This window comes from Pipistrellus hanaki (genome assembly GCF_964339955.1).
Source record: "Pipistrellus hanaki genome assembly, chromosome: 6".
NCBI lineage: Eukaryota > Metazoa > Chordata > Mammalia > Chiroptera > Vespertilionidae > Pipistrellus > Pipistrellus hanaki.
The window spans coordinates 67,582,350-67,609,489 of record NC_140508.1 but is presented as its reverse complement, the minus strand read 5'-3'; the positions used below and the strand labels follow the sequence as shown (position 1 = coordinate 67,609,489).

General features: G+C 47.6%; 1 protein-coding gene across 3 annotated transcripts in view; it reads left to right on the top strand.

Annotated features, from left to right (window-relative positions):
• PKIG (cAMP-dependent protein kinase inhibitor gamma) overlaps positions 1-27,140 on the top strand; it is a 66,019-nt gene that overhangs the window by 38,067 nt on the left and 812 nt on the right. For all 3 annotated transcript variants that reach the window (XM_084888774.1, XM_084888772.1, XM_084888773.1), the window contains exons 2-3: positions 11,556-11,625; positions 24,342-24,515. In XM_084888774.1, coding sequence (XP_084744900.1) covers positions 24,365-24,515 — 151 coding nt within the window. In that variant the 5' untranslated portion in view covers positions 11,556-11,625; positions 24,342-24,364. The remainder of the gene's footprint in view (positions 1-11,555; positions 11,626-24,341; positions 24,516-27,140) is intronic.

Genomic DNA, 27,140 nt, shown 5'->3' with positions numbered 1-27,140 from the left:
ATTTTTTAGACAGTCCAGAGAGAAATGTCTCTCAAAGTGAAAATTTCCTGCAATATTTTCCTCATATAGTGGAGACTTACCCTTAGATATAAGATTGATATTTTAAATTTAAGATACAGATCTGATTAGACTTTGTGAAGTTATCTCACCACATGTACCCCAGTGCTGCCGGCTGCGTGGGGACTCCAAGATGGGAAGAAGCTTTGGAACGCTAACTGTGGCTTTGTGGTCTCTCTATTGCTTCCTTTTAGAAATTTGCTGTTTATGCCTGGAAAAGAAACAAACTTGTAAGCCCATGGGCATTTTATTTGTCGGGTCTGTTGTCGGGATTTTAATCTTAAACCCTAAGGGTGCCGAGTGGAGGGTTCTCAAATGGCTGGTAGCTGCTGTGTGTCACCTCCCCACCTCCCCGCTCACAAGTAAAAGTCGCTGAAGGATCACAGTTCAGGAGAAAACAAAACGCCTCCATAGTTTAGAAGGCCACCCAAGGGGACTGTGTGACCCTGGGCAAGTGTGTCCGGGCTCCAGCGCCCTCATTTGTATGGCAATGAGGGGGCAAATCTAGTGGATTGCTGTGATCCCAAATTCAGCGTGAAATGAGCCATCAATATTTCTTTCCCCTTGAAGACAGCCCTCAGGGCTTGAGAAGCAAAGTGCCCTTGGTGTTGCGTATCCCAGAGTGCCTCACACTGGTGCCTCTAGGAGAGTTAAAAAGAAGACACAAAACAGACAACATTAAGTTATTTCTGAATTTGTATGGTTTCGTCAGGTTTGGTGTTCCTGAAGAAAGAGAAAGTTTCTGTTTGCAGATGCGTGCGCATGCTCACACACAATGGGGGGTTAGGGGGGAGGGAATTACCATGATTGAGCAACCTCCAAGTGTTATGCTCATCCCTCCATAGCCTGAGGCGGTCAGATCACTCCCTGACTGCTGACCGAGGGTGTCTCCACTCTGTGTTCCCATATTATCCTGAGCTCTTTCCAAGTGTTTACCTGAACTGTGCCCACAGAATTACTGCCATAACTTCTGGCCACTGTGTTTCTGCTAGACCGTATGCACCCTCTCTCTAGGTTAGGGGTGTCGAACTCAATCAGAGAAGGGGCCAAAATCTAAAATACAGCCTAAATCGCGGGCCGAATGGTTTACTGAACAGTCATAAACTGACAATGTCATAAACTGACAGCGGAGTGCAGTGATGACAGCGCGGTGCGGGCCACATTGCAAGGCCTGGCGGGCTAGATTTGGCCCGCGGGCCTTGTGTTTGACACATGTGCTCTAGGTTAAAGAAGAGACTCTCATCTACCTCTGCAACCCTCTGCCTGGCGGAGAGCCTGGCACATAGGTACAGAGGAGACACAGCGACTGAATTTTAACTTAACAGCCCATGGTTCTAGGTCCTGGGTTGGCAAAAGAGAAGGAGGAAGGGGAGGGAGTTCCCTTTATTTGCTCCTTTCCCCTTCATTTCACCTTGACACAGCCTCCACCGCTGCTGGGGCCAGATAGTGGAAGCAAAGCCCAAAGACAAGCAAAGGGAGATGTCAGATCTTGGATAGTGAGTCTCCAAGGTTCTAGGTGTTGGTGATGTAAGGGATTTTTATGTTCAAGGCCATCATAGACCCTGACCCTCAGGGAGGTGTGCATGAATTAAGATCTGGGTTTCCAGTAGGATTCTCAAAGCCCCTCAGCCCTGGAAAGTGGACTGTTGCTGCCATGGAACTCCCCAGGGGCATGGGCAGTGGGAAGGCCTGGACCTCCCTCCACCTCCCTCCATCCCCCCAGGATCTCAGTCTCTGTGTCTCCTTTGAGTAATTTAAAAAGCAATCTCTCCTCCTAAGGAGGTGATGAGGAGATAATAGTATCTGGAAGTAAGTGCCCACGTGGTGCTTGCGGTTCCTGCCTGGGGTGGGGTGGGGGTGGAAGCGTGGTGGAATGCCTCACCGCCCGCGCTCCAGGCCTTCCGGATGACGTGTGTCAGCCACAGGTTTTCAGTGCTCATCCTCACATAATCCACCTGCCTCACAGCACGTTTAGGGCCTCTCAGGACAGGAGGTACGTTGTGGAAGAGACTGTTATGTCCCAAGTTCTTGCTTGGCTTTTATATCTCCCTGAAACACATGTCACACACAGGGCTGGGCATCTTGCAAACAGGGTGGGGCACAAGTAGGTTTACAGTTGTTCATATGGAAAATAATACAATCTTTTCTATTAAAAGAGAAAGAGTGGGAGAGAGGGAGAGAAACATCTATTTGTTGTTCCACATATTCACACACATTGTTTATTATTGTGTGTGCCCTGGTTAGGATTGAACCCGAAACCTTGGGGTATCGGGAGGATGCCCTAACCAAACAGCTACCTGGCCGGGGCTACAATAATCTATTCTAATAATAGAGGAATATGCAAATTGTCCGGACGCCATCACGTAATTATCGTCCAGCAGGCTGTGCCCCTGCCCCCTGCTCAGGCAGCTGCGAAGCCAGGGTAGGTATGCTAGGATGTGATAAGAGGGGATAAAAAAGGAGAGGGAGAGGAAGGCAGGCCTGCATGCAGACAGGCCGAGAGGAGAAACAGAAATGCAGAAAGGGAACAAGAAAAAGACACAGGAATGGAAAAGGGAAGGAAATGTGGGACTGTACGTGGAAGGGGATGGTGACCCCAGGCAGGGGGGGTGGGGGGAGTGAAGTAGCTGCACCCAGTGAGGGGCGGGGCGCAGGTGGCACAGTGTGGGGAGCCCCACTCAGATGGAGGAGGGCGGTGGCCCCTGGCGAGGGCCATTGGGACGGAGGGGTGGACGGTCCGAGGCCTTCCAGGTGGAGGCACTCCTGCTCCGCGGCAGCAGCGCCGGGAGTGGGCCGACCACCCCCGCTGGGCCAGGCGCCTGCCGCACTGGGAGGGGAGGTGCAGCTCAGCTGCGGCGAAGTCGGACACTAAGGAGGGTACCGCTTTCGTCCCCAAGGCCGGACCCTAAAGACACTGGCCAGGGTTAGGTGGGTGTGTGTTAGGTGTACCTGGTTGACTAGAAGTTGGGGCGCAGGTAGGGAATGGGAGGAGGATGGCAGAGGGGAGGCTGGGGAAGAGGGGGTGGCGAAGGCCTGGGGGTTAATGCCCCCCAAATGGAAGCTTTAACATCAAAGTGCGCTCCCTCCGGTGAGGCTGGAAGCAGGTCCCAGAGAGGAAAGGGGAAGGTTCAGAAGAGAGACCAGTGACCATGGCCCAGGGTGGGGTGGGGGTTAATGACAGGGAAGGAGGGAGGGAGAGGCAGGGTTCGGGCTCACAAGGGAAAGGCGAACGGGGTGGGGAGGTGGGAGGAGTAAGGATACAGACAAGGGAGAGAAGGGAGGAGGGAGGGAGGGAGAGGAGCCGTGGGAGGGTCAAAGGGAGGGAAAGAAAGCAGGAAAGAGAAGGATGCTAAAATGGAGTGAGGCCAGGAAAACAGTTAAATAAAAAGAAGAAACAGAATGTGAGAGTGAGGGGAGTTTAAAGGAGGAGTTAGTAAGAAAATTAAGTACAGGGTGATTTTTTAAAAATAGTCGGACATCCCCTGAAGGCTCCCGCATACCTCTCCCCTCTCCCCCCCACACACAAATTTCGTGCACTGGGCCTCTAGTTAATAAATAATAACACAAGAATAAACTGTGTTTCACATATTAAGAACTGTAAATCTACTTTGCCCCACCCTGTATTTCAGTTCATTTCAATCTTCACAGCAACGATGTGAAGCAGAGCATATTTTCATTTACGGGTAAAAGAGTCACTTGCCCTGGACCTCTCGGCTAACAGGTAATAGCTGCATTTCCTCATGAGAGCTGGCTCTCCGGAGGCCCGAGTTCCCACTACACTGACTGACTTTCCCGAATCGCCTTCCGAGTCTCCGCTTCTCCATTATGAAATGAAGTGTGAGGCAGAGTACATTGGCTGAAGCAGAGTGGTTTGGGTTTTGATTTTCGTTTGAATTTGAATGTGTTTAGGTGGGTGTGTTCTCCCCTTTATTCCCAGCTGTGCCGTTCCCTTGCCCAGTCTGTTGCACTCTCTGGTCTCCTGCCTGTCCCTTGGCCTCCATGGGCTTTTGCCTTTTCCACCCCTGGACTGGTTGGTTTCCACAGTTCCTGTCACTTTAGACAATTTCTGGTTCAATGAAAACTGGTGAGGGTAGCCGTAAGAGCTCTATCCTCACCCCCTCCTCGCTGAGACTTCTTAAACAGATGACCCCCTCACAGAGCCTGCTTCTCTTCTGTAAAGTGGGGGTCACCATAACCTGTCTCAAAGGGTACCCTGAGGATGAAATAGGATAGAGCTAGTGTGAACCTAATTGGTACACAGATACATGCTCGGGATTGGCTGCTTTATGGTTTCCAGAGAGAGCGTGTTAGCCACTGCATACAGGCACCTGTCGCCTCTGTCCTCGGATGGCATTTGTCTGAGGAATTTGAAGTCATCTTCGACCTCAACATTGAACCCCCTGTGATGGGCCTTGGAGCCGCCTCTTTGGCTTTTCAAACTGAACCTCAGCACTACTTCCTGTCCCCCAGTCAGGTGCTGAGCCGAACGCAGAAGTGGGTGCTGTCCTAGGACCAGGCGACCTGGCCCAGCCTCTGAAGGAAGAAGCTGGTGGCAGGTGTTACTGTGGAGTGTGACAGAAGCCAAGCTGCTCAGTTAATTCTGCTGTTTTGGCGAGGGGCCAGAGGTGATTCCTGAGTGGAGACAGTCATGGAAAATCTAAAGTTCTTGGAAACAAGTCACTAATCATGACTCAAAGCTGAGCTCACCGCCTCCTGGAAGTCGCACACGTCTTAGGAAAACTTGGAGTGTTGCTGCTCCTTCAGAGAGTGGTTTCTTTGGAAGCTGCAGTCAGCTGGGACGCGGAATGACTCCCAGTTGCACATTTAAGTGCATCCGCTCTTACCGGAGGAAGCCAGCATTTCTCACTTTATTTGAAAGGAGACTCTTTAATTTTCCAAGGTCGGAAGTAGCAAAGCTCTCAGAGAGGGGCCTAGAAGCGTTGCGGAAGAACTCACTAGTCTAGGGATTTAAATTTCCTGCCCTTGCCTTCCGTTGGCTCTTTCAAAACACACCATACACTCTCCCTTCGCCCTCCTCTCCCGCCGTTAGTTCCCGCCCCTGGGTCCAGGGGGAAGGGCAGCTCTATAGGTTGACTGGTGCATCCCGCCTCTGTTTCCCACATCCTGACCATCTGGTTTATTTCCTCCTTACCTACCATCTTCCTTCCCAGCGGCCATTACCCCACCACCTAACTCCTCATCATTGTGTTCAGAACTTTATAGATGTGGTCTTTGACGTTCAATAAACTGTACTGGAGGCCAGCTAGTACTAAGCACGGGGCCAGCGCAACAGGCTGATTAGGAGACAGCCTCTGTTCTCATGGAGGTCTTAGTGCTGCAGGGAATACGGGCAGGTGAACGAGTCATTGCAGGATGGAGGTCCTGGCCTTGAGCTGGGCTGATTACTCCCAAGCTTTCCCTCCATTTCCTGACTCCCCGAGCTTTGTCAGCATTGCATGAGGGAGAAATGAAAGCTGAAGCTTTTACACCTTCCTGTCCCACAAGGTTTCAGACAAAGAAAGACAGTATTCACAAAATGCAGGTCTCTTCCCCGCCTCCCCCTCGCCCCCCAAACCCATTGAGAACCCCAAATCTGCAGTCTAAGTTTAGCGAGGAAACACGGGTGGTGATTTAAAACCACCAATGGGTTTTCTTTTGGTTCCTTTTTATAGCATTTATTGTGTGGGTTTGCTTTTTCAGATTACAAAATTAGAACCTGTTCATGGAAGGAAAGCTTGACAGTCCAAAAAACATACCTACATCATCACCCACTGATTTCATCTCTCTGATTTTTTGTGTTTTTTGTCTTGTTTTGTTTTGTTAATCCTCACCTGAGGATATTTCTTCCTTTGCTTTTCAGAGAATGTGGAAGGGAGTTGGAGGGAGGAAGGGTGTGTGTGTGTGTGTGTGTGTGTGTGTGTGAGAGAGAGACACATTGACTGGTTGCCTCTCAGCAGCTCCGCAAGTTATGTCACAAGTTATGTCGTGCCCTTGTCTGGGAATTGAACCCTTCTTCCATGCGCGGGCTGATGATGTCACCACTTGGCAGCACCGGCCAGGGCTCTCTTCTCTGATTTTTTAATACGGTGTTGTTAGGTCAAAGGAGATGAACTTTTTTTTAGATTTCTAATACAAATTTCCAGTTTGGCACCAGAAAGCTTCTACCTATATAAGCTTCCATTAGCATGCTTTTCCCTCTCCTCCTCTCACCCACACACTACCACTATATATCAAAATTGAAATTAATTTTAATTTCTTCCTGGGCAGAGTCTGTTTGCCAGTCTCGAAGGTGATCATGTTTTCCAAACCTTTGGGTTGGAGGAACCAATGTCTTTGGTTAGTTAGAGGTTGCAGCCTTCGTGTGTATTTTCCCGTATATGCATGAACTCATTCACCTTTGTGTTAGGCATTATGCAAGGTGCTCTGGGGAATACCTATGTAAGTAAGACTTATAATAAGTAGCTCAGAGGCCAATAGGTAAAGAAGTCTTGGATATCTCTTAACACATGATTACTAGAGGCCCGGTGCATGAATTTGTGTAACACTGGGATTTCTCGGCCTGGCCTACAGGATTGAGCTGAAACTGGCTCTCTGACATCCCCTGAGGGGTCCTGGATTGCGAGAGGGCATGAGCCAGGCAGAGGGACCCCACCAGTGCACGATTGGGGCCAGAGAGGGACCATGGGAGGGCTCCAGAGCATGTCTGGCCTGTCTCACTCAGTTCGGATATCATTGAATATCATATCAATGATATTCCAGTTCTGGATGGTGAACAGCAATCAAAGGTTCCTCATTTCTTCCCCCCTCCACCAGGTTCCCACCCCACCCTCCCCCCAGCAGCAAGCTAACCTACCAGTCGAAGCATCTGCCCTCTGGTAGTCAGTGCAAGTCATAGTGAGCTGTTGAGTGGCCTTACCATATCATTAGCATATTATGCTTTGATTGGTTGAATGGACGACTGGACACTTAGCATATTAAGCTTTTATTATATAGGTTGTCCCTCCCCCAAGAGAGGGACAGTGCTGTGCCTGCGAAGTTAGAGGGATGGTAGCTTCTTTCTGGGCCAGCGGTTCTTTGAGTCCCCTTTCTAATCACGTCCCTTGTGACGTCACAGCAGTGATATTCCAGTCCTGGACGGTGAACAGCAAGCAAATGCAGTGCAGGTCTGACCTTCTTCGGCTTGTCCTGAGCAAACTGCTGTGACGCACAGCTGCTGACTGCTAGCATGGCGAGGCATCTTCACTATCCTCCATCTCTGGACTGTTTCTCCTTTGTCTCCTCAGAGTGTGGCTTGGGGCCACCGCCATCTGTGGCTGGAGTAGTCTGGTTAGTTCCTCTCGGATCCATTGTTGCCGGAATCCATATGGGCTGGAGGAGTTTTCTAGAAATATATAAGCATATTCTCCACCAAAGGTTAATAAAGGCATCCTTTCTATAAACTCGTCTCAGGATCCTTTTCGTTCTGCCACACCATTTTCCTTTGGCTTATTCTGACACCTGTGCAATTTCATGGGTGTCCTGCCATCAGCATTACAAGTGAAAAAAATTTAAAGTAAAACATTTTAAGTAATTAAAGCTTGATGTAATTTACTTACAGGAGATTAATCCACTATACCCCCTTTTTTTGTTTTAAATATTATTAAGAGGCTTTTGGAAATCTTGTAATGCAGCCTTGATAGCTTTAAATTCCTTTTTTTTTTTTTTTTTTTTTTGCACAGAAATATGACTGACTGTTCTGGATTCATTATAAGCAGCTTTATTATTAGATAAATCATCAGTAAAAAATTAGTTAATGTTTCAGGAATAGTTTCTTGCTTAGTAAAACTAAGTTCCCCTGAATATTTGTTTTAACTTGCCAATTTAAATTAGTCTGAAATAAGGCTTATTTTCTTTCTTTCTTTCTTTTTTTTTAAAATCAATCTTTATTGTTCATATTATTACAAAGGTTCCTCATTTCTTCCCCCCTCCACCAGGTTCCCACCCCACCCTCCGCCCCCTCCCCATCCCCCATTGTCCTCATCCATAGGTGCACAGTTTATGTTCAGGCTCTTCCTCCCTCCCTTTCCCCGACAGTAAATCCCTTTTCAGATAGTAAATCAGTTACTTAGCATTTTCTCATATCAATAATACCTCCACATGCCCAAAGATACACTTCACACAAAAGACATTTCCAAATAAGTTAACCAACCTCATCCAGGCCTCACCCAAGGCACTCACAGATCAACACCCCAGTGCTATACTAACTCAACACATCCAGATCTAAGCCTTCATCACTTGATTCAGCAGACCCTCAAGTTCCCGCAAAAGTTTCCAGCCATGTCTGAGAGGCAGCCTTGGGGCGGGGGCAGGCGAGGAGCGAGCTGTTCTGGGCCTGGCTGCTCCGGGCCTGGCCTCTGTTGCTCTGGTCCGTTCCACAACCAGCTGCTCCGGGTCTGGCCACTGACGCTCCGGGCCTGGCTGCTTCCAGCCTGGCAGCTGCTGCTCCAGGCCTGGCAGCACCGGACCCGGCTGCTCTGGGCCCGGCTGCTCCGGGCCCGGCCGCTCCCAGCCTGGCAGTTGCTGCTCCGGGCCTGGTGAAATAAGGCTTATTTTCTAACTTCATTTGTGCTTGGGTGTTGATAGTCAATGACACTAATTAAATTTTTGCTATTAGTCTTACATAAGCTTTGTTTAGAGAGGCAAAATGCAAATTATTTTTCTTTTTGAGGCCTACATTGACTTTTAATTAAAATTTCCTAGACCCTTGAACGAAATATCCTTTCATTTTCTCCCAGAGTAATTTCTAGGCCACATTTAGAGAGTTCTTTTAAGAGTCTTTTTCTTTCTTTTACATCAAGCAACCTACATAGTTACTCTGTAGATGCTGACCAATACTGTGATTGCCTACATACTAAGTGACTCTCTTTTATTTATGGTGACTACTAAGGATTAGATTGCCTAAATAATAACCTTCAGTTTACCCTGTAAATATTAGTGGAAGAGATTAAAAAATTTTTCAATTTCTTCACTTTATTAAGCTTAAAATTTACTTTTAAACAGTATTCCTTTTTGCCAGTGCCCATTTGTATACACAGAAGGATCATGGGAGGTCTCATAACTTTCAGAGGACTGGCGGTATGCAAATTTTCTACGTTGGCCTTTGTTAAAGCCAATTACTTACAAAAACATTGGTTTCTCATATAACTGTGTTTATATGAGACCTAGATTATATTTTAAAAAGCTAATTTATTAAGCAATTAAAGTAGGCATCTTTATTGAAAAAGCAAACTTAGACATTTGACCTATGAAGTATAAATGCAGTCCTATCCCCCAACCTGTTTAAAAAGAAGGCTACTAGGGCTTTTTGTCTTAAAAAAAAAAAAAAAATTTTTTTTTTTTTTAATTTTGCTGCTGAGCCTCAATCTGGTCTGGCTCAGTGGATAGAGCGTCAGCCTACCGACTCACTGGTCCCAAGTTTGATTCTGGCCAAGAACATGTACCTTGGTTTCGGGCACATACCCAGTGGGGAGTGTGCAGGAAGCAGCTGATGGATGTTTCTCTCTCATTGATATTTCTGACTCTCTATCCTTCTCCCTTCCTCTCTGTAAAAAGTCAATAAAATATATAAAAAATAAAAAAATAAATTTTGCTTCTGAATTATCTGATTCTGCTTAAGAAACATTCAACAATCCTTCCTTGCCCCCCCTTACAGATTGAAATCTTTATAACATTTAAAATATATGTATATAAATAAAATATGGTTATTAATTTTTATTTAATAAAGCTTTCCATGTGATTTCAAGTATATCAGCTTGGCCTAATTTAGTTTAAAAATATTTTTTAAAGAAGAGAGAATAAACTTTTGAATTACCCAGGGCCCTTGGAATGTCCTAAAATTGAAGTCTTGAAATTAAACTTGGAAAGATTATTAAATATATTACAAAAAGTACATAATATAATATTTAGGTCTTTAACCTATTATGACCTAAAATAATATTAGGTACTTTTTGTAATAATTCTAAACTATACCAATTAAATTTAAACTGGTTTTTATATTAAAAATTTGGTTGCGACTATAGAATTAATCCTCTTTCTTTAATTGGACATAGGTTGAAATTTTACCACATGGACTATAATATATTTGAATTACTAATTTTTCTAGAGAAAATACAAGAATTATTTTCTCAAAAATAAATTTTTATACTTTTGCATTTTGTTATCACAACAATATAATTTCTCCCAACTTAATTTGAACTTTAAACTCTTAGAAGCCTTAAATTTTAGCTGGCAAGTTAAATATTTATTACTTTTCACATTAGTAATAATTCACATTTTAAAAAATACAAGACATGTTTAGCCCTAACCAGTTTGGCTCAGTGGATAGAGCTTCGGTCTGTAGACTCAAGGGTCCCAGGTTTGAGGGATTGACATTTTTTAATAATTAGCCTTTTCTATCCAGAAGCATGCTAGCTAGTTTGGAATATATTCATCCTGTTTGTATATTTTGTTATTTTACCTTTAAAATTTCAATAGGCATCACGAATATTTGTCTAAAGTAAAACAGTATTTCTGTGTTTGTTGTGTATAATCGGGAACCTTAAAAAGTTTTAATTCTAAAATTTTTTTAAATTCTGCTCTTTCTTCCATCTGCAATGTTATTCCTATAAAATATGTAATACTGTCAAATATTGTTGAATTTCTTTTTATCTCATTAGCTGCATTTTACTTAATCAGTACTTCTTTAAATTTACCAATACAATTACTAATTTCTTTGCTCACTATTGATTCTAAAATCTCACTTGTTTTGTGTTCAGTTTCTTTCTGTTGGAGAATGTTCTTGAGTCTCTGAACTTGCTCATTCTTTGTCTAGAAATGTCTTTTTCCCTCACCCTTGCTATTTTTAAGTTGTAGATAGACCATATGTATAATGATCATGAAAGTTGTGCATGCCTCTTTAAAAGTTTTCAATCAAAACAAATTGTTAATGTAAAAAGTGAATGTCTTTCATTCCTTCCCCCCCAGTTTCTGAGTCTAAGAGAAACTACCGTTTATAGTTTGCAGTTCATTTTTTTCTATGTAGATACAAAAAAAGTATATATACACTTTTTTAAAGCATAGTCATGTTCATACTTTAAAAGAGTGATAATATAGCCCATCTTATGCTACTTTTTAACAACACAGCATGCACATCTCTCCGTGTCAGTACAACAAAATCTCCCTCGCTCTTTGTAATGGCTTTATAGTTTCTCATTGTATTGATACACCATAATTTAACTCTTTTCTTATTAACATTTAAGTTTCTTCCTCTTTTTTTTTTCTTTTCCACATTGTTTTGCTGCACATATTTTTATTCATGTGACTCTATCTATAGTATAAATTCCCAGGTGTTTGATCCAAAGGATGTGCATATTTAACATGTTGTTAGATATTGTTCACTTGTCTTCCCAGAAGATTCTTTCAGTGTACAACCCTGGAGTATGACGGGCTCTAATTACTATTTTTTTCTTCTGGTTCCTTAGAATTTCCACACTGATTTGTCAACAGTGGAAAATCTGAAGAGATGCGAGCAGGAAAAAGAGACTAAACCAGGTGGGTAGTCACATTGTCCACACCGCTCCGCTGTGGCGTCACGAGTGTTCGCCTAAAAACCTTCATTTCTGTTTGGAGAAAGACAAGACGGAGGCGCCACATGAAATTAGCCAGGAATTTTGGCCCCATGGAGAAACGGCAGGATGACTCTTTTTAAAAGTTATATGACATAACACTGCAATTTCACAGTCATGATTCCATTTACAGACAGTTTCTTTATAGCATCAGGAAGAGAAATTGCCTCTGATGGCTTAAAGAGAATGGCTTCTTTAGCCATCTGCTTGAGCAGATGGAATCATACACAGGAGTTTTTACAAATACGGGTATGATGTCAACTTTCCCGTCTACCAGTTGTTTGCCATAAAGCTATTTTCACAAAGACGAGGGCACGCTGTGGTAATTTTAATGCTGTGATAGAGGAACAAATGCAAGCAAAACCCAGCCCAGAGAAACGAGCACTGCCCACTGGACTGCTGGAGAGATGGCTCAAGGGCCCTCTAGTTGAAAGAAAAATGCAATTCGTAGAACATGAGTGGCCTGGAGGTATGGCCACCTTGGGTCAGTGTTTATATTGTTATGGCATCTAAACATTTCTGGCATAAGTTAATAGTTTTTACCGGCTTGTGACTCATGCTTCATCCACCTCCCTACGCCCCTACTCGCCCACCTACTCGCCCACCCCCTTTCCGTGCCATCTCCTTGCAGTTAGGGTAGTCTCCAGCCTTTGTTTCTCTGTTCAAGTCCTGATAATCCCGGGAGTTTGGGGGATTTCCAGCTCCTTTGAATTCCCCCTCATGGCCTAGCTGTCCTCCCACACCTCTCCCAGGAGTCCCCTTCTCCAGTGGGCAGTTGCCCTGGACCTGGAACTCCCCAGCAAGTTCTCAGCAGGGCTTCTGGGCCTTGCCATGCAGTAGCTGCCCAAACCGCCAGGCTTGCGTCCTGTCCTGACTCAGTGCCCCTGGGAATCCCCTGGAAGCAGATGTTTGTAGTAATTAGGATGTGGCAATCTGTTCCCAGGGCTGTTTATCTGGCCAGGGCCAGTTTAAGAGGGCAGGCCTGCAAAGGGCCTTCGGTTTCAGCTGCTGTGGGAACGTCGGAGGCTAGAGCCACCGAACCTTGAGAGTGCTTGGGTTGTAGGGAATTTAGAGCTGGGATTTTTTAACCAGAGCTTTATGGTTGGCTTCTGGGACTTCGGAGCCCCTGTAACTGTGGATACAACTTTGTGCACACGCACAAGCGCGCGCGCACACGCACACACACACACACACACATACACACACACCCTTTTCTGAGCAGAATGTTCATTGCTTTCCTCAGATTCTCAGGTGTGTCTGTGACCTCTGAATTTTTAGGACCATTGGTCTAGAGAGAGCATAAGGTGTTGTGGGCCACTGTGTACCCTTGGGCACCAGCCTGTCAGATACCAGGGTCAGGTGAGATCTAACCAGGCCTTTAGGTTTTTCTCTTCAGAGTGAACTGGGACAAATTACTTAGTATTACTAAAACTCAGAGCCATCCCATGGTGTTCGAAAGTCCAGTCATGAGATTGTACCCCCTACCCCTGTTAATATACTGAACATATTATGTGAATTTTCAGGTTTGGGGTCCATAGCTCACAAGACAGCTATACTGACAACATCAAGAACAGTATTGAGACCTAAAATTCAATCTGGGTTACCATTTCCAAGGACAGAATTAAATGCTTTATACACATTATCTTATGTAATCCTCACAACCCTCCATTGAGATTGGTTCTGTTATTTTACATAGGGAGAAACTGAGGCACAGAGAGATCTAGTAATTTTGCAGAGATCACACAGTAAATAAGTGATCACGCTTACCTCAGTGATACATCACCAGAGCACATGAACTTAACCACCAAGCTTAAACTAAAACTAAAAGGCATTTTAGAAGAAAATAAATAAGCAAAAAAAAACAAGGGGCTGTTTAGTGTAGAACAAACAGCCCTGTATATTATAATACTGAAAGCATTGCTGTGTTATACTGGATTTTAATAAATGCTTTAGGGAGCATTTATTAGGTCTGTGCAGCAAGCACTGTGGTAGGTGCTGAGTAAATCACTCTGAAAGTCCGTCTTCCCCATTGTTATAGTACTAGAAGTCTGGTGCACAAAATTTGTGTACAGGTGCTGTCCCTAGGCCTGGCCGGTGATAAAAGCGTGAGCATCTGGCGTGGAAGGGCAGGTCCCAGCTGACCTCTGGGCCCTGGCAGCACCTGGCCCCCCGGGTCCCCACATACCCCCTCCGCCTGAGTCACGGTGCCCAATTCCCCATGCAGAGATGCGGTAAGCACAGCTGGACGCCACGGGCTGGGGCACAGTGTTGGCCTCTGGGCTGCCCTGTGGCGTTGCATGGAAGCCCGGTGAGGAGCCGGCTCTCTCCCAGCCGGCCTTGCACACTGGCTCCTGGGTGAATCCACAGGGAGCCCAATTGGCTCCTGTGATCCCTGCGGCTGTGGCCTGGCTCACCCGAAGACACCGTGTGGGTGTGGGGTGGGCTTCTCACAGGCACCCGGCACCTGAGCCCTGGCATCCCGGGGGAGGGGAGCAGGGGGAATGGACACCCAGCATTCTCACCACACCTCCATCCCTGTCACCCCCGCTCCCAGGTAGCAGGCCTCAGGTAGCCGGCGAGAGGTCACAGCACACTGCTGATGCCCACCATGTTCTGTGCCCTCCCCCCCTGGTGGTCAGCGCACGTCATGGCGAGCGGTCAAATTCCCGGTCTCCAGTTGAACTCCTGGTTGAACGACCGCCCAAGGGAACAATTTACACATTAGGTTTTTATTATATAGGATGTGACCTTCTTTGACCCAGGTGGGGATGGCCATTTGAGCTGAGAAAAGCCAGAGAGGCAGGGAGTTTGATAACAGAACAGCTCTCTGATGGGGATGAGACAGAGCTGTATTATCCACAGCAGGGCAGAGCCATCACCAGAAAGTGCCATCCTAAAGAATGTGCACTGAACCAGGAATGAGGAAACGCAGATTCAAGTCCTGATTCAGTCACTGGGAGAACCTTGGGTGACTCATGCCGAGGGCTCTCTATTGGGAGGGCACAAGAACGCGGTGCCTCTAAAAACACCGTCAGTGTGATTGCGGGAAAGAGGCATACTTGAAGGACTGAAGGAATGACTGAAGGAATGAAGGAACGTGCTGTAAATCTCAGCACTAGAGTCAATTCTAGGCGGCCAGATGACTAGCTGGAGACAGATGTGAATGAGAACAAAGGAGAGACCTCCCTTTCTTCTGCCAGTCGGTCCCCTCCTGCCACTTTAGCCCCTTTAAGCTCACCTTTCTCTAGGGGCCCCACATCCCCTGCCTCCCTGAGCCAAAGAGAGGTGCCACCCTTGGGGCCTTGAACCTAGGAGCCAGCAAGGCTTGGATGTGGACCCAGGGTCCAGTATGTCCTAGTTATGTGTAAAAGGGATTTAATTACACCGGGCTACTTGAAACATAACTAGATGATATGTAGAAAGCACTTGTTACCACGTCTGAAGTATAGTCTATACAACCCCTACATGGCAGCCATTTTTATTTTGTTAATTATCATTGTTTGTTTTTGTCAGGAGCCAGGACTCAGATGGTTATTTTAATCACTGGCTTGAGAGGGTGGATGTTCTTAAGTTCTTGTTTTGTCTGTTTGTTTATTTGTTCATCAATTCGTTCACATGAGTTTATTTATTTGCATCTTCTGTGTGTCGGGAACTGTGCTGGGGATACAGGGACAAACAAGGAGAGCCGGGGTACCTCCTCTTCTTGGAACCAGTTGGGCCCGACCGATAAGAACAAATGCCTCAGTACCTGTGTCAGCCCGGCTGGTGGGAGACTTCAGTACACATTTGCTGACTTTTGGGTGAATTACAAGTGCAGTGATTATCAGAAAGGAGAAGTCAAAGTGCTGCAAGTGGCAAAACAAGGAGGTCTTATCTCTTCTGCTGAGTCAGAGAAGAAGGGGTTCAGGCTGAGGGCCATAGGAGTTACACGGGATACTTGGGCTGGGGGCTGGCAGCCCCATGAGGACTCAGTGCCTGGAGGTGGGGGGTGGAGGGCTGGAATACTGGACTCAGGGGCTGGGAATCTTGTATACAGTGTGTTAATGTGGGCTCCCTGACTGCACCAGGAACTTCCCCTCAGGGCACAGTGGTGCTTTACTGTTTTCATAGCCTGGCATCTAGTCCCAAGCCTGGTACACCCTGAAGGATCAGCTAAATGTTGTTGCCTGAATGAATGGGGAATTCGTTAGCATTACAGAGATATGAGATCTCTCTTTCTCCGCAGTGGGTGAGGGGCATGCTTTCTGTGGCGCTCTGGAGGAACGAGAGGCCCCAGACCTGGACATACCCTTACAGGTCTGTTCTCCATTCCTGGGAGCACCTCACCTTCAGTGCCTAGTGGTCTAAAACAGCCGCAGTCATTTATTATCTCTCAGGCTTTCTGTGGGCAGGAATTGGACATCAGCTTGAATAGACAGTTCTGGCTGGATCTCATGCTGTCGCAGTTAGACAGGGGCTGGTGCTGGAGCAGCCAGGGGCCAGCTCAGCTAGGGGCTGCTAGCCCCGACTCTTTCTGTGCTTTCTCAGGACTCTCGATGTGGTCCCTTCCTGAGGTTAGTTTAGGCTTCCTCACAGCATAGCAGCCTCAGATTTCCTAGATGCAGCTCAAAGCTCCAAAGAGAAGCATCCCAAGAGAGCCAGATGGAAGCTGTGTCACCATTTCTAACCTCATCTTGGAAGTCACATGATGTCCTTTCTGTTGTATTCTCTTAGAAGCAAGTCACCAAAGCCAGCCCATCCATAGTCACCTCTTGATAGGGGGAATGTCAGAGAATGAGACATGTATCAGAGCAGCCATAGAGATGGCCATGTACCCCTGCATTCCACACTCAAACCCCCGAGGCCTGAGGGAAGAACCTCGCCAGAGGGGCCAGCCTGGCATGAGCAGAGCTGGGGTCAGTTCGTCCCGGACTCTGGCTGGCCTGCTTGGAAATGACCTCACTTTCCCTTCCTGCCCTCCCTCCACACTGGGATGGGAACTGCCAGTGACTGGGCACCAAGTTTGATAGTACGTAAACAGCTGGAGACCAGGGAGACCCCACATGGTCTCCAAGCAGTAATTCAGCTGGACCGTCTGCCTCTTTCCAGAGAAGCACAGACTTTCAGGGATTGAAGAGTTTGTGTCACTGTCCCAACCCCCAGGCCTGCCCAGGGTGAAATGTAGCTGCCGGGATGGTAAGAGCTGTACAGTTTGTACCTGAAACTAATTTTACCGTTGCTATGATGTTAGATAACAGACATTAGATGGTGGCAGAATTCAGAGAATCATCAACCCAACGTCACTAAAAAGATTTAAAGACTTTTACCCCAGCTGAAAAATCTGAACAGAATTTTGCTTAAGCAAGGGTAAAAATGCACCTGGGTGTGTTTCCGCCCGCCTTATCGAATGTTTTTTGGGGGACTTTCATTGCTTTCTTCCTCTTCCTTCAGAAATACCTTCTTATGAGGTTGGGGATAGATGAGAATGAAGGGGAGAAAAGGGTCTTTTTAAAAGACCCTCACTATGTAGCAAGTATGATGAATTCATCTCCATGCCTCCAAGCCTAAAAGTACTGAGTGGGCAAGCTACTTAACATCAGCTTCCTCTTCGGCAGAACACGAGTATCCCTTCCTCTTCTTAGAGTCGCTGTAAAATTAAACGAGATAAGGGCTCCATACACGCTGGCTCTGGTTAATCCCAATCACCTTTCAGGGCAGTTGTAACACCCCCATTTTATAGAAGAGGAGCATGCAGTCGGGTGTCACTCAGCCGTGGGGTCAGAAGCTGAGGTAACCCCAGTCCTTGCTGTGGCCACTGCACCACGCAGGACACCCGCCAGGCCTTGGCGTACAGTAATGGTGGGCAGAGGGACTCGGGGGCAGGGCCCCGTGTCAGGGCCTGGAGCAGGAAAGTTTGGAACGTTGAGGCCCAGAATCCACTTAGGAGGCTCTGGAAAGAGCAGAGTGACAGAGAATGTTCCAGGCAGAGAGAACAGTCTCATGAGGAACCTGAGGTCAAAAAGAGTCAGCTGGTTTGAGGAATTAAACGGGGGCCAGTGTGGTCAGAGCAAAATGGGCCAGAAGAGAGTGGAAATGAGACAGAAGGTCACAGAGGAAGGCAGGGCAGACCCACGCAGAGTTTCAGGGGCTGGTGTAGAGTTTGGGTTTTGCCAGATGTGACATAAAAGAAGATCAGAGGTTGAATGAAGCAGAGGAATCACATGACCTGGTGCCTGATCTGAGGCCATCACCCTTCACCCTGGCTGCCTGTGGAGAGAGTAGACCTTGGATGAAGGCCAAGGGGGAAACAGGGACTCGACGAGGGTGCTGGTGGGAGATGGTGGAGACCAAGAGGTGCACGTGGAGCAAACTCAGGCTCTGTTTGGGAAGTGGAAGAGACAGGACCAGTGACAGGCAGGTGGGGGGAGGGGGGGACCCAGGTTTCGGTGTGACAGTGTGGACAGATGTGCCTCACAGAGCTGGGGTCGCCGGGCGGAGCAGGCTGTGACTTGCCATGTGAAGTCTGAGCTGCTGGTGAGATAGCGGAGGACACACTAACTGGGCAGTTAGATTCAGGAATCTTGAGCTCTTAAAACATGCTGGGGCTATTTGAGGATGTCAACACATGCTATTTAGGGAAAAGTTAAGAACCCCAGGGAGTAAATAGAGAAGAGGACCCAGGCCTGGTCCCAGGGCCTCTAACACAAAGGTCCCTGATGGAGGAGGCACTGGTGGATGTGGGGTCTGGAAGCCCCTGGAGGACAGAATGGGGGACCCTCCAGCACCTGCTCTCCCCTCACCGAGAGGACCCCCACAACCTGTCTCCACTGCCTGTCCTGGAGCTGTCGGGCTGGCCTCCAGAGGTCAAGGCCCTGCCTGCCTGCCTGCCTGCCTGCCTGCCTGCCTGCCTGCCAAGGAAACCTCACCAAGGGGCTGCGCTCTGAATGGGCAGTAGGCACTGCCCTGGCAGGATGTCTCTTCTCTGGTGACTCCAGCTGCACGTGGTGAGAACCAGCCGGCCTGCCCTTTGCCAGGTTCTCGGAATGTGCTTGGTTTGGGGCTTTTCTGCTCGCCTCAGCGCCCCTCTGGTTCTGGCTGCCCTTCACAGAGAGGCCGCCTCCCTTTGAGTTGAGGAATGCCAGCTCCGTGGGCACAGTCCTTCCCTCAGAGGAACACGAGAGCATTTGCCCCACCCCCAGGCGCCCTCTCCCATGGGACCAAGTCCCACTCTGCGCTCTGCGTCCTCCACGAAACGTCTGCTTTCTTTTCGTATGGTCTCTGCAAATACAATACTTAATTTTTAAAAAGAAAAAGAAAACAGGAAATGACCTTTCTGGTATATTTGGAAAACAATTTGGAGCTGTAATGGAATCTGCTGTGCGCTGAGGACTCAGCTGCAGACTTGGAACAGACTGTGTAGCTTTTGGCAGAGCTGGGGAGAATGAAAACCGGGAGAAGGTGGCTCCCTCTGGGGAAACCGGCACCAGAGCAGGCACCTGCAGGAGCCGCAGCCTCTGACCCTGGGCCACGCGGGAGAGTCTGGGAACCTGAGTAGAAGGCTCCTCTCTTTTGACAGGGCATTCAGGGTCAGGCTAGTGCCTCACAAGCTTCCAGACCCCAGGAAGGCACCAACACCTCCTGAGGGCGAGGAAGAGGGAAGGGGAATCACTCTTAGGCTCCAGATAAGATAGATCTTAGATCACCGGAGGCCAGATTGTCTGTTAGCTCTGCCTGGGTCACCTCCCGCCTCCCCTTATTATTTATTTATTTATTTATTTATTTATTTATTTATTTATTTATTTTTACCATATGATCTTTAACCAAACCACACAGAGAGCCTGTTTTCTTCTTCCCAGCACTTACCACAGTCTGTGTGGTAGATTCATTTCCCTGGTCAGTACCTTTTTCTCTTTTCAAATTATAAATGTCTTTTTAGGCTTCAGTGTATACTCCATACCTGGCACAGGGCCTGCAGGGCTTACAGAAGGTGCTCAGAAGACAGAATGAATGGAATGTCAGCACTAAAGAGCCTTAGAGATTACTGTGTATCTCAGCCTGGAAGCTGGGGGAGAGGAAGGGACTCCACAGCAGTCGCCCTCCTGCATGGAGACTGAGCCAGACCTTGGCCACCATTATGACGCAGGGCTGTACACCCTGTGGCCCTTTCTACCCTGGCTTCTAGAATATCACTCATTCATCAAACATTTATTGAGCTTCGACTATGTGCTAGGCCTCTCAGGTATAGCGGCGCACATGCCAGCCAGGTCACCACTTTCGTGGAAGTTTCATTCCATTCAGCACCATAAGCACAAAAGAAGGAAGTATTTAGGTTTTGGCCTTCTATGTATCATTAAACAGTAAAAAACAAAGGAGTTGAACAAAAATGTCAAAAGGACAGTTTTATTGATATCACCCAACAACAATAGACTATTCTCATGCTTTATTATTGATATGATCAGTGACCTGTGACTTCAAGGTGATCTAGAATTGTTTTCAGGGTCTATTTGTAAATGAGAACAGCAAGATGGAAAACAATTTTCTGTTTTAAATAAGAAGAAAAAGGAAGGAAGGGAGGGGTGGAGTGATGGGACTTGTGTATTGCATAGAGTATTTCTTGGAGGACATAAGACAGTGCTTGCCTAGGGAGGGTGCCTGTGAGAAGCTCTTCTGTTTTAAACCACATGCACACACAGTCAAAAATGAAATAATTTTAAAATAAAGTGAATGCTTTCACTGTAAAAATTAAGAAAATAGAAAAAGTATTTAAATAACTCATAATTGAATTACATAGTATTAATATATGTGGCCACGTCATTGAGATTCTTCTTCATTTAATATGTGAACATTTCCCCATGTTTTTAAAAAATATTCACAAATAGTTTACTGCCTGAATAGTATTTCACTTGCATTAATTAAATATGTACAGACGTCTCTGTTGTCCATTTAGGAGCACATTTTGGTGTCTTTAGGTTTTGACTAGTATAAATAATACTGTGATGAACGTATTTGTACATTGATCTTCATGCACAACTGGGGTTATTTTCTTAGAATAAGTTATTGTAAGCTGATTTAGTAGACATACTGATTTCCAGGCTCAAGGATCAAGGGAAAATTGAGATTTCTTGATGCATCTTGTCAAGTTACTCCCCAGAGAAGTCCTGACAGCTGAGACTCTTATGAACGGTCTGAGAATGACCAACTCAGAGGACATTGGCTTTTGACTTTAAAGAACAGAGTGAGGGAAGAATACAGATGTTGAAGAAAAACAAAACAATGTGCTTGCACTGCGGTCCAGAGAGCCCCCAGACACAAACCCCAGGCCCATCTTTGGAGCCGCTGTTCCCCGAGGGAATGCAGTGGGGCAGCCAGAGCTTGTCGGCCTGGGTGGTGGTTTCCAGCATTGGGCTTTGACCTTGGCACACTTCCCTCTCCAGCCAGGACGGTCAGCTTCCTGCACCAATTAGGCAGGCAGAGGCAGTTAGCCAGGCAGAGGCAGGAGCCAGCGCCCAGGGTGCCTGTTCCTTTTAGCTGGAGCCTGTACATCCCACCGCGTCAGTTCCTAACGGTAACAGGCACGAACATCAGCACAGCAGCCTGCAGTGAACAGAGCATTTCGCAATAGCCCGGAGGAGTCGTTTTATCACTTTGTCGTCCCCACAGATAGGAAAAGAGGGATGGTGGGAAGGCAGACAGACCAATTCACATTTAATTTGAGGAGGAGTATTGAACGTCAGTTTTGTGCTGGTCAAGAGTCCAAGGATGGAGCAGCCAGAGCATGTGACTTAGTTGCCAGGATTAGGCTTTTCAGTCTGGTGTGGTGAAAATCTAAATAAAAATCTTTATTCTCTGGGAGCCAACACTCTAGTTCAGCGGTTTTCAACCTGTGGGTCGTGACCCCTTCACAGGAATCGCCTAAGACATCCTGCATATCAGATATTTACATTACAGTTCATAACAGTAGCAAAATTACAGTTATGAAGTAGCAACGAAAATAATTTTATGGTTGGGGGTGACCACAACATGGGGAACTGTATTAAAGGGTCGCGGCATCAGGAAGGTTGAGAACCACTGCTCTGGTTGGAGGAAGGAGCACAGACTGCAGGGCGTGGGGAGATGGTGTGGTGCACAGGGCCTGCTCCTTCCTGCAGGCAACAGGCATGTCGTGGGGGAAGAGGCTGGGCCTACGAGCTCCAGGGGCCCAGGTGAGATCTTTCTGAGTCGTGGTTGTGGTTGTATATTTACCTCACTGACCCCAGAGAGCTGTTGGGAGAGTTAGGTGAGGTATGGACAACAGAATGACTTGGTAAATATTACCTTATTGTCAGAATTATCATTTTCACACTCTGTTATTACTGCTATGCAGCAGGCCATTCCCCTGTTCTGAAGCTTTGGGCAGTTTACCCAGAGGGAGAGTGCAGGACTGAAACGTCTATGACCTGCAGAAGGAACCACCTCTGGGACTTCTGAGAGGTTTTTGTTGTTTCTTGCTGAGGAGGAGACAAAGCACAACTAGGGCAATCTCTCTCTCAAGGCAGCTAAGGCCAGGCTGGGCGCGCCCTCTGCTGGAGCTTGGGGGGATTACCTTAGACAGACTGCAGCCCCGCCTTTAACAGATGGGATAACAGGTGCTATCTTGCCCAAGGTCCGGTGGCAGAACCAGGTTCACAACACAGGGTCCCTCTCTTTTTCCTACTAGTGGACACCTCCTAGTAATCTTTGAGTGCCCCCAATTTATTCTTCAGGTGTCTTTTCTGAACTAGATACTGTGATGTCATTCTAGCCAGCCCTCTTCTCTCCTCCCTTTCTCCTCTCTCCCCTTCTCTCTCTCTCACACACACAATCCCCAAAGCACTTACCGAGCCCCACCCTAGGCACTTTGGGGCACTTCTGCCAATGTCACTTACCTTCTGAAAGCATTACACAATGACTTGAACGGATAAAAACTTCTACCTTTACAAAAATATTGTCTTAGAAAGGAAAGTTCTTTTTAGTCCCAAAGAATCATACTTGACAGTTGCTTTTGTGTGTGTGTGTTTCAGCTCCTATCTGCTATCTTTCACCACAGAAACTGGGTTTTATTTTAGGTGTTGTTTTGCAACCTACATTTTTGCAGTTAGCAAGGGTTCTGAGATAAACGGTTATGTCAGTACGGGTCCATCTGGTGCGTTTCTTTTTATGAATACTTTATAACTCATGTAATGCCTGGCTTCCTGCTGGACTTACAGGTGACCCCCTACGGTTCGCCATTACTGACCACATGGGGCAAACATCCTCACCCTACAGACACTGGCATTTTTCATATAATGGCGATACTTGTTGGTAAGGGTGCAGATAAATGGACAGTCTTGTGTGCTGCTAGTGGGAATATAAATAGAACAGCAATGAATTTATAAGGTTTTTTCCCTCATTGTTTTTGTCATTACCAGTTGATTCTTGAACAATGTGTGGGTCGATTTACATGCGTATTTTTAAATTGACCCACACATTTCAGACCTGCATTCTTCAGGGTCACCTGCCAGTTGGGAATCTGAGTATGCAGGGGCTGACTTTGGTTATATGCGGATTATTGACTGCATGGGCAGTCGGCACCCCTAAGTGTCCCACTGTGCTTTTGGGAAGGTAACTTGGAAATGTGTCAAAACAATGTTTTAAAATTATTTCATCCTTCCATTTAGCTCAGCAATGCTAGGAATAAACTCTAAGGATTTACATAAAGACCTAGTAGTGTCTGTAATGGTGTGAAATTGGAAAGTACCTCCATGTTCTTTTCTTTTTATTATTCTTTTAATTTAATTTTTTAAAATTTCTTTATTAAGGCATCACATATTTGTTCTCATCCCCCCATTCCCATCCCCCACCCCTCCTCACTCCTGTTGCCCTTGACCTCTGGTTAGGCTCATATGTGTGTCCTCCATGTTCTTTTCTAGGGGACAGATCAAATCATGGTACAATAACATGTTGGAGAGCGTTCCAAAGAGTAGGCTATAAAATATAATGTATAGTATGATTCCCACATAATTTTTCAAATGTATATGGCTCTTTATATGTATGGTTCTCTTCTCTCTCCAGTGTTTCCCAAAGTGTGGTACGCGTACCCCCAGGGGTATGGGAAGAGTTTGGTGGGGGTATGCGTTGCACCAGAGTTTGGTGGGGATATGCACTGCACCGTGCTTAGCTGCGCCTAATTCTACGTTCTCATGAGTACGAGAGGTACTCAGCGTTACGACAATTATAGAAGGGGTACACGTATGTCAAAAGTTTGGGAAACACTGCTAGGCTATACAACTAACCAGGGTTAGTCACCAAATCTGTGGCCTTGACTTCTAATCTTCTACCTCTCCTCCCCATGCCATGCCCCATCTCTCTTTGGCCTATTCTGCCTTTCCCCTTGAAGGGCTCACAGCATCTCTGAGTTAACATGGTCAAATGGAGCTCTGAATCTTCATCTGCCGTCACTCCCCAAAACACTCCCCCTCTCAGGAAACCACACTTCTGTCCGCTTTTCATCTCAGAAAGCTCTCTTCCCCATCATTCAAACACCAGGTCCTGTTGATCCACCCTCCAAACTACATTTTTGTCAAGACATTGGCGTTGGAGACCAGAGCTGTGTCTTCCCTGCCAAATGCACCTGGGCTCACGGCCCTCCTGCTCTTGTCCCCACAGGCCTGACGAACGATGCGACAGGCATGATGGAGGTCGAGTCCTCCTACTCGGACTTCATCTCCTGTGACCGGACAGGCCGTCGGAATGCGGTCCCTGACATCCAGGGAGACTCGGAGGCCGTGAGTGTGAGGAAGCTGGCTGGAGACATGGGCGAGCTGGCGCTGGAGGGGGCAGGTCAGAACCCTTCAGCACTTTGCACGTCTCCCCGTTTCCGCTGCTAGACAGCCGCCACCCAGCCCTGTGGCTGCCACCTCATGCCCAAGCTCAGATACCAGGTGCTCAGAGGGGCTTTCTCTGGCAGCTCCAATTGGCCCTCCCTGGTCACATGACTCCTCAGCACTCTGACGAGGTCTCCTGGGTTTAAATATGAGCTCCAGGAGAGCAGGGGCCTCTGTTCTCTGGCAAGAGCAGGTGTCTGGCAACCACAGGCTGAATGAGTGGAGGAAACCGTATCTGCTGTCCCCTCGGTGATGCCCCTCTCCCTCCCTCCTTCCCCTGAGTATAGAACAGAGATGACTTTGTGGGGGCATGGGCCGACCCTGTCATGTTATTTAATCTGGACAAGTATGTGCAGAGAAGTGGGTAGCTTGCTCAGGGTCACCAGCAAGTTAACAGAATGAGAACCTGGCTTCCCCCAGCACCTGGCCCAAGGGACACAACCCACATCCCTTCTCTGTTCTGTCAGCCCCCCCTTATCATGTGGCCCACACTCCCTACGCAGGCACACGAGCTCCACCCATCTCACCTGCTCGCCTCAGCTCATCGTTCTCCCGTGGTGCTTCTGTTCTTAAAAGCCCCTTACGGGCTAAGCACCCTGCTTCCTATGCCCTGCCCTCCCTGGCTTTCCCCCTCCTCCTCAGAAACCCAGCTGCTCTGCTGAGAGGCCTTCCCTGGCCACGCCCTCTCCACAGGGGCAGGCACATCCTCTCGCCTCTAATGGCACTCAGCACAGTGCCCCTTCTCCAGCTGCGAGCTTCTCCCACACAGCATCTTTGTCTTGTGCCCGTGGTGCCTGGCAACATTTGGAACATGGTAGAGGTGCCTAGTCAATGGCTGTTCACTGTCCAGCTGCCGCCTGGGCATGCTGCCAGGCCTCTGTACCCGCAGCTCTGGTGAGCTGTGTCAGTCTCCCTCTACCAGTTGCAGCCACTCGTCATGGGCCCAGTCCCTTCTAAAACCTGTTCCATCCAATTCACACTCTCTGAGGGGTCTCCTAGCAGGTGCATTTTCCTTCCAGGGTGCCTGGCATTAAAAAGGACCTGAGAAAGGAAGAGTGCCCACTTCAAGGAAGTGAAGCCCTCATGGTGGAGTGCAGGCCAGACTGGCCGAGGAGCTCTGCTCTGAGCAGTTCCGCAGGCAGGCCCTCCGTGCTCAGTCCGGCACTTACCGAGGGAGCAGCAATCAGAGTCTGATCCTCCTGCTCAGAATATTGGCTTAGAGCTTCCCAGGAGATGGATGCACAGCATGCTAAGTGCAAACCTGTCTTCCCCGATACCTCCTCATGTGAGGAGCACAAACCTTTCCTTCCTTGGCCCTATACTGAGAACAGACAAGACCTAAGGAATGAGGACACTGCCTGCCAGTGGGTAGCTGTGACACATCTTCAAATGGGCCCCAAAAGTCCCAAGGGTGCTGGTTGGAGAGGAAAGTGCTTAAGGCCCTTCTCCTCGGGCCAGGAGAGCCGGGACTGGCACAGAGGAAGCGTTACCATTGGCTGAGGCAGTCCCAGCACACCCCTTCATGAACAGGTAGAGGTGTCATCATCCTCACTTTAAGGATCAGGAAGCAGAGGCTCAGAGAGATTAAATGTTGCCCAGGATTCCACAGCAAGGAAATGGCAGAGCAGAGATTGCTATGGAATCTAACAAGATGCTTCCTACCTGCTGGGGCAGGAGGCACAGGCCCAAATAAGGCATTGCAACGTGGGAAACTTGCCCAAAGTGCCATCTAAATTGTCAGGCTTCTGGGGGGGGCCAGACGGACCCTCCGGGACCAAGCCTTTGTACGAGCATCACCCAGGATAGGAGGCAGCCTGGCAGAGAGACAGATGTCCAACTTCTGCCTGCACCACTGGCTCCTACTAACACCAGCTTCCCAAGGGCAAAATGGTGCCGTGTGGATGGTGACAGGCCTTTATAAACCCCGGCGATGCTGCTTGGCAGGAGTTGAATTTCCTGAAAATGGCACTGGCTCCATCACTTGATCTCAGGCAAATCAATTCACGTCTCTGAGCCTCGGTCTTCTCACCTGTATCAAGCCCCTAATCACACCCCCAGCTGCTGGGTGGGTTACATGGCGCTTGGTATAGGGTGGTGGTTCTTAGTTGTGGGAATTAGCCTGAGGATGCAAAGACAGAGGCCAGAGAGGGAGGTTCGGCTGGTCTGGTGAGGACACCGCAGAATGAAACAGTCGTAGACTCCACCCCTAACCCTGATGCAGGCCATACCTTGGTACCCTCCTGCACTGGCCTGGTCTGATGTCTTTTTCTAATGCTCTTTTCTCTCTTATAAGAACTACCATTCGCTGAGCACCCATGACTTGCTGGGGCCTCCCAGGTGCCATCTCCTCCTGGAGAACCTGCACAGCCCTTGATCCTTAACATCCCTTCGCCTGTTGCTTTTAGCATCCATCCATGATCCTGGCCTTTAAGTTAGTTAATGATGCTAGTAATGCCACATGCATTTTCTTTGTGAGCATTGAAATGTTAGAGACAAGGCTCCAGTTCCCTCCGGCTGCCACCACCTCTCAGCCGGCTCCTTTCCTGCACCCAGGGCTCATCCACTGTTACCATTTTGGCTG